This window comes from Rutidosis leptorrhynchoides, chromosome 6 (genome assembly GCF_046630445.1).
Source record: "Rutidosis leptorrhynchoides isolate AG116_Rl617_1_P2 chromosome 6, CSIRO_AGI_Rlap_v1, whole genome shotgun sequence".
Lineage (NCBI taxonomy): Eukaryota > Viridiplantae > Streptophyta > Magnoliopsida > Asterales > Asteraceae > Rutidosis > Rutidosis leptorrhynchoides.
In genome coordinates, this window is record NC_092338.1 from 375775833 (window position 1) to 375784365 (window position 8533).

At 28.6% G+C, this 8533-nt stretch overlaps 1 protein-coding gene across 1 annotated transcript; it reads left to right on the forward strand.

Moving 5' to 3' along the window:
- The first annotated feature begins 3418 nt into the window (after positions 1-3418).
- On the forward strand, positions 3419-7256 carry LOC139853145 (two-component response regulator ARR2-like). Its single transcript, XM_071842521.1, has 6 exons — positions 3419-3792; positions 4425-4577; positions 5291-5674; positions 5904-5980; positions 6132-6812; positions 6923-7256. Exons 1-6 carry the CDS (start codon positions 3627-3629, stop codon positions 7001-7003), a joined length of 1542 nt encoding a protein of 513 aa, XP_071698622.1. The 5' UTR covers positions 3419-3626; the 3' UTR covers positions 7004-7256.
- Positions 7257-8533: the final 1277 nt, after the last annotated feature.

Consider the following 8533-nt stretch of genomic DNA (forward strand, 5'->3'; position numbering starts at 1 on the left):
TAACCAAATGTAATGTATTCGTCCAGATGGATTAGGACGGGTCATGAAAGGTATAACCCACAAAAGATTTAAATGTTATTTTAAATTAACAATATATGTGCATCTCCGCGTTTCGTTATGAAATTTTCAACTTTTAAAAATTTAACGCAAAATCAACATGTATGAAAACTACCTCAAATATTTAACGTTTTTTAAAAAGCGTCCGTTTTGCGTATAGTTAGTGACATTGTGTTCCTAAAATTATTTCGAGTTTAACGATGATGTCAGAAAAATTTAACTCGTTGCGAGTTAAAAGATATGACCCGTTGAATATTTGGGTGGAGTTTATTTAAGATTTTTTATTAAAATGGTTATTTGACAGTTTACCCCCTATTTGGGGGTCATTTTGAATTTTTTGAAAAAAGTGTAGAGGGCTTTATTGGTGTAATGAAAGTTAGGTAAAATTTAAAAAAAAAAGGTGAAATGATGAAAATACCCCTAGTTACTATTCACCATTTTTGTCTGTTAGATAATAAATAATAATAATAATAATAATAATAATAATAATAATAATAATAATAATAATAATAATAATAATAATAATAATAATAATATAAACTATTAACTTAGGCACTAAGAGCATATATAAAAGACATTGAGTATATATATATATATATATATATATATATATATATATATATATATATATATATAGGGGTGATTCTCACACACACTTTTTTGATCCTCACACACCTATTTTAACCTTTTACTCTTCTAATAATACTCAATTGGTGTGTGAGGATCAAAAAAGTGTGTGTGAGAATCATCCCTATATATATATATATATATATATATATATATATATATATATATATATGTATATATATATATATATATATATATATATATATATATATATATATATATATATATATATATATATATATATATATATATAGAAAGAGAGAGAGATATATATTTAATCAAGAGAGGAGCACACTTTTTTTGAAGAAAGTAGGGGGAACCAAATTTTCTTTATTTTTTTCAAAAAAAAAAAAAATTCAGACATCAAGATTATATGAAAATATGAATATTTAAAAAAGACACTTTGTGATAAATGTTATTATTTTTGTGGAAACACGCTCGAAAAAAAAACATGCATAATGAGTAATATTATTCTTCTGAGTTTTTTTGGGGTTTAAAAATTAGAGTTTAGTAATTATGGTTTATAAATTATTGTTCAAAAATTAGGGTTTAACTATTAGGGTTTAGGGTTTATAAATTAGGGTTTAGGGTTTAGATTGAATTTTTAACACGAACGGTTTAGAGTTTAAAGTTTAGGATTTAGGGACTAAACCCAAAACACTAAACCCTAAACTCTAAACTCTAAATCGGGCTAAATTTTGAAGGAAAAAAAACTTCATATAAGATGAAAGAAAATAACGTTTCAAAAATATTATTAGGAATAACATTACTAATGATGAATGTTATCAATTATTTCTTCGATCGTTTTTCCACCTAAATAATAATATTCATCACAAAATGTCTTTTTTAAATGTTCATATTTTCAACTAATGTCTGAAAACAAATTTAAAAAAAAAACAAATAATAATAATAATATTATTAAATAATTATAACAATAATATATAATAATAATAATAATAATAATAATAATAATAATAATAATAATAATAATAATAATAATAATATAAAATAATTATAACAATTATTTTTAGTTTTATACCAAGAATGCTAAATTTAGCTCGTATCGCTACCTTTATGCCTACTAAAATTAAATGTATAGCTTCAAATGAATTAACTGTCAATTATAAATATCTACTTTTAATACCATTATCTATATTATCATATAAATCTTTAAAATGATGATGTCATAAATAAGAATTATATAAGTTTAAATAAAATTCAAAAATAAGTAAAAAATTTCTAAACCCCTTATGATGATGTCATTAAAATAATTTATTATTTTTAATAAAAATATTAGCATGTTAATTGTATAATATATAAAGCATTATGTACAACCTTGTGATAAAATACCCCATGACCATATGTACAATATTTTAAGCATTATGTACAAACTTATGGTAAAACATCCTATGACCATATGTACAATATTTGAAACATTATATACAATCTTATGATAAAACACCCCATTAACATATGTCAAACTTTCAAATAAATTGTACAATCTTTTACAAAACACTCAATGAACACATGTACAAACTTTGAAGCTTATTGTACAACCTTCATATAATAATTGTATTTTAGTTTTTTTTTTTTAAATTAGAAAGGCATTTGCTATTACTAATAATTATTATTAAAATATAAATACTTAATATTATAGCAAACTTTATTATTATATTATTATTATTCAAATATGAGTTTTTTTACATACGAAATACATGTTTCAATAAAATATTGTAATATTATGACAAGACAAATAATATATGATAAAAATTGGAAGAAAGTGGTGGATGAATAAATTTAATTCATTTATTCTGACCAAGTTTAATATATATCAACATGTTTGTAAAAACAACGACGAGTTTTTTAGTCGAAATCTGTGGTTTCACGGGTCATTAAACTAAATGACATTAGCATTTACTTTCACATAATACCTAAAACATATCATTATACTGTTTCGTTTAAAAAATCCGTAATTTTATGGGTCATTTCACTAGTTTCTTAATTAAATTTACTATCATTATTTACTAATGATATATTAAAACGTTGTCGGCTACAATTAGGATTCTCATTTTATTTTATTATTTTTATTTTTATTTTAAATATTGAACATTAATATTTTAAATATTAAATGTAACTCTTAAAATTATATTTAATCATACCATATTCAAAAGTTATAAATTTTATTTAATTAATTATAAAATATATATAATTTTTTTTATGTTGACTTCCCTTATATAATTTTGATATTTATATTTATTTATGGTAAGTTTGAATATAAAAATAAAATTTAATTATTTATGATATACTTAAACGACTACTTTTATCATTTTCCTTTTTTTATTATAAATAAATAAAATTAAATTAAATAGAAAACAAGTCAACGAATCATTACTTAAACAGTATTCCTTTTACCTTGTGTGTTGGGATGGGGTTACCGCCATGGTTTGGAGCTTAACTATGCTTATCCTATTAATTAATTTGCCTAAAATATGGATATACAGATTTACTCCAAAGGTTTTTTCCTGGATCTATTCAGAATTCAAACTCAGTCCGCCTGCCTTTTAGTATGATTAAAGGATCAAGTTACTTGATTCGGATTTCTCCGAACGCGTGTTAAAAAAAAAAATAGGAAACAAAACTTAATTTCCATAAAAAAAACAGGTGGTATATATATATAAACCCGTATTTATCTCCACAAATTAGACTCATTAAACCATAAACCCAATCGTTATACTCTCAAATACAGTAAATAAATAATTTTGCGAATTTAACGTTCTGGTTATTTCAAATTTTCTAGTTTTCCTTTTTCAAATTCATTCAACGGATACGCGTTTTGTTTCTTTAAATCCAGTTGGGTATCATAATAACATAAATAATCCATATATGTTTCTGGGTGCAATTGGATTCTTCTCTGAATCAATAATCTTGAAATTCAAAGATTAATGATGCCTTCTTCAAATTCATCTTCCTTGAAGTCCGCCGGCGCTGTCTCCGTCGCCGGCGTTGTACCTGACAAGTTTCCTGCAGGTCTACGGGTTCTTGTTGTCGATGATGATCCAACCTGTCTCATGATATTAAAGCAAATGTTAAAAAAATGCAATTATGAAGGTACATAAAAACACACTCACTGCGTTATGGAGTTTTTTTATAAATCATTAATCAGATTTATGGTTCTTAATCAAATCACAGTTTTTTTATCTGATTAAAAAAAATTCAAGCGTTATTATTATTATTATTATTATTAATTATTATTGTTATCATTATTATTATTATTATTATTATTATTATTATTATTATTATTATTATTATTATTATTATTATTATTATTATTATTATTATTATTATTATTATTATTATTTTATATGATTATTATTATTATTAATATATTATTTTTTTTTTTATTATATTATTATATAAAATGGCTGAATCAGTTAATTGTTTTTGTTATTCATAGTTTATAAAGTTCTTGTATAATAATCTTGAAATACTCGTATTTAATTCAACATTTATTATATAGTTAAAATTATTGTTGAATCAAGGAATTTGTGTTATTATTTTTAATTGAAGCTCTTGTATAATATTTAAATTTCTTTATATTTATATATTTATATTTATTTGCAATTCGTAGTATTTGTATTTGTAATTTTTTTTTTTTGTTATCTTGTAGTACTTTTTTGTTGTGTGTTACTTAGTTGTGATGTGATGAAATATAATTTTTTTGTTTTATTTATTTTTTGCAGCAACTGTATGCAACAGAGCTGTAGCTGCTTTATCAATGTTAAGAGAAAATAAAAATGGTTATGATGTGGTTTTAAGTGATGTTCATATGCCAGATATGGATGGATTCAAGCTTCTTGAACGTATCGGTCTAGAGATGGACCTCCCTGTTATCAGTAAGTCGAATAAATCGTTCGAATATATGTACTTATTGATTTAATGACTAATTTTAGTGGTTAGTGAAACTTGTATTGTTAATCACAAGTCATGTTTGTTTTTATATTAATTCTTGAATTATTTGTCAAATGTACATAATTAAGATTTAAAGGAAGTAACAGCATCTAATCACTGTTTCATTAGATTTCTTAGTTTTTGCTGATTTAAAATCTGAGTTCATGTTTTATAGTTTTTTCATAATCTAATCCTAAGTCAGCCAGTTGATTTTTTATTTTTGATGTTGACCAACCATGCAATTTATTTCATTAAAAAAATTCTTTTTTTATGTTTCCAAATTTTAGAATTTCGAATATGTACTTATTGGTTTGATGACTACTTTTAGTGGTTAGTGAAACTTGTATTGTTAATCACAAGTCATGTTTGTTTACATATTAATTTAATTCTTGAATTATTTGTCAAATGTACATAATTAAAGATTTAAAGGAAACTGTTTCATTCGATTTCTTAGTTTTTGCTGACTTAGAATCTGAGTTCATATTTTATATTTTTTCATATCTAATCCTAAATCAGCCAGTTGATTTTTTATTTTTGATATTCACCAACCATATAATTCATTTCATTCAAAAAAAAGTTTTTTTTTATGTCTCCCAATTTTAGAATATCGAAAGTTAAAGAAATTTTTATAATCAATGTTTTATGGCGAATGTTACAGTGATGTCAGCGGATGATGGGCAGAGTCTGGTTATGAAGGGGATTACGCATGGTGCATGTGATTATCTAATAAAGCCCATTCGTATCGAGGAGTTGCGTAACATATGGCAACACGTGGTTCGAAAACGGAAACACGAATGGAAAGATATTGAGCAGTTAACAAGTGCCGATGATGATGTTGACCAGCATCAGAAAGTTTCCGAAGATGTTGACCATTCTTCGTCTGAAAACGAAGGTAATAACTGGAAAAACGTAAAGAGGTCGAAAGACGAAGAAGATGAAGATGATGAACGAGATGGGTCTTCGTCTAAAAAGCCTCGCGTTGTTTGGTCCGTTGAGTTGCATCAACAGTTTGTGGCTGCCGTTAATACGCTTGGGATTGACAGTAAGAAGTTTTCCACTGGTTTTTTTAATAATTATTTTTAATTTATATTTGTAATAAAAGTGGACTGCTTGTTACATGGCTATTGAGGTGGCAAAATGGGTGAGCCAGCTGGGTTTGGTAACAGTCTAACAGGTCAAAATGGGTACGGGTCTGATATGTTAAGTCTAAAATTAAACCAATTTGAATTGGTTAATTATAATATATAACATAATTACAAAATTAAATGCAGAAGCTGTTCCTAAGAAAATATTGGAGCTGATGAATGTCCCGGGTTTAAGCAGAGAAAATGTCGCCAGCCATCTTCAGGTACGTTCAGACCGATCATGAGCCGAAATATATGAGATATTAAATTTTAATTTAAATTGTATTTCTATATTTTTATTTCTGTTTTTATTGTCTGATGAATTGTTACCTGTAAGGTTTAGAAAGTGTTAACATTTGTGAGTATTTGGTGCAGAAATATCGTCTTTATCTTAGGCGGCTCAACGAGCCGCAACATATGCAGTCAATCAATACCCCATTTATGGGTAGCAGCCCTGATACGGGTTATGGGTCAATGTCGACACTTAACAGGCTTGATCTACAAGGTATGGGTCAACTCCCGGGTCAAAGCCTCGCTACACTCCAAGCTGCCATTCTCGATTCTTCAAATAACCCGAAATCACAAATTTCTATGGCTGCAAATCAACGAAACATGTTTAGCTTCACGGATCCAAATTCTCGATATGTTGAAGTCAAAACTCCACGTTTGGTTCATGGCGTACCGACCAGTATCGAACCAAAGCAGTTTGCGGACTTGCATCAGGCTCAACAGCAGTTGTTTAACACTAGTCAAGTACTAATGCCAATCGGTGGACCAAGTCAAAGTCAACCATATTTGCCCAATTTGACACGTGGATTAGGGATGAACGTTTCGGGAAGCGGGATCACTCCAAGTTACAATCTTTTTAACAATTCAAATCAGATTAGAACACAAAATTCGGACTTTTTAGATTTGACCTCCAACAATGGGTTGTCTTATTCTTCTTACAATAAAAATAAATTTCCAGTTTCATTCTTAGCTGACGATGAAAAGGGGACCCACGCCAATGGCTTCGGTGACAGTCATGATGAACTTCTTGCTGCAATTCTTAAGCAGGTACGTTGAATGTTAAACTTTCGCAAACAATGACTTTAACTATACTGAATACATATATTCTGATCTGTATTTATTTAAATTATGTTTTTTCTTTTTGGCAAAAAAAACAGCCGCAAGGAAAGTTTAGACAGCCGGAAAACGAGTTTGGATTTGGCGGGAATGCTTTGGATGATCTTCCGCGCGTTACTTAGTGTTCGTTTTTATGGTGTGTTGAGATTTTGGTTCGTATTTTTTTTTCTTGGTGATCAACATTGTTCTTGTGGCTAAAACTTGTCATGCAATGGCCAATGGGTTATGGGCTAGAATTTTTTAGTGTTTTTACAGGCAACATATTGTTGGTGAAAACATTTAAAAATTCAATTTTTGTGGGCTTAGTGTAGGGGTTTTTTCTCCATTGTTTGCTAATGTACATACTTAAGTTTTGGATGTTTAGTTTTCTTGTTTTTTTAATCGTTTATAGACGCAAGATTTGAAGTTTTAATCATGTCTTTTGTTTGAGTAATCATCATATACCTCCTTTGAGAATCTTGTTGCTTATACGTAGTTTCAAGAATGTGAGTTTTAAAATGAGAATTCATCAGATAATTCTAACTTAAATTGGCAATGTGAATGATCTTGTTTGATTTTTTAAACCTATATGATATGAGGCTTTTGATTCATTAGATAATTCTCACTTTTATAAATGTTTTGCTTCCATTCCACACATTAGCTCAACAAATTAGTAGGAATGGGCAATAACATTGGAGACTTTTGGGTCCATACGCTAGGCCAATTCCATCCATCTGATCCGCCACTTTTGAGTTGTCCGCATACCCAGCTCGTATGATCTCCCTTCTAGTAATGAATTCACTTAGGAAGCCATAGTCAGACCATGAATCATGTCATGCTAATGTGTGTGCGCAGACCATTACCAACTTTGTGAATTATGTAAGGACGCATCATACTTCTTATGTTCAAAATTTCCCTCCACCCATAGCTAGCATTGGTTGGAATATCTACATCCCAATAGCTTTGATTATTTAACCTGTATGTGTGACGCCCCGTACTAAATCATCATGTACGGACCATCAACAACAGGATCATTACAAGGTTAAGTACTATATGCGTTTTCAAAACAGAGTTTACATTCATAAATAAAAGTAACGTCATAACATACGTCAATTGTTTTACAATCAAAAGTATGCTTCGCTAAGTAGAAGCATTAAATAAGTGTACGTGACCATAATGGTCGTTACATAACATAAGTTCATAAGTAAAAAGTTTGAATGCAACATAAGTAGTCATGCGATAACAACTCTAGGCAGCGGGTTCTACAGCACGACTAGTAAGATAGCGGAAGCGACTTCAAACACCTGAGAAAATACATGCTTAAAAAGGTCAACACAAAGGTTGGTGAGCTATAGTTTAAGTATAACAGTAACGTAAGTAGGCCACGAGATTTCAGTGCTACAACGAGCGTTTCAAAAGTATGTAAAAGTATATGCTTAACCGTGGGCACCCGGTAACTAACTTAACGTTTAATGTACCCCCTTAAAGTGCACTTGGCAAGTGCGTATAACCTCGAAGTATTAAACACTCGTTAAATGCTAGCGCTACTAGCCCGAGTGGGGATGTCAAACCCTATGGATCCATATCTAAGATTCGCGTTCACGGTTCAAAACCAATGATTAAACGTTACCGAGCTGAAGGGAATGTTTCTGCCGTTATATAACCCACACATA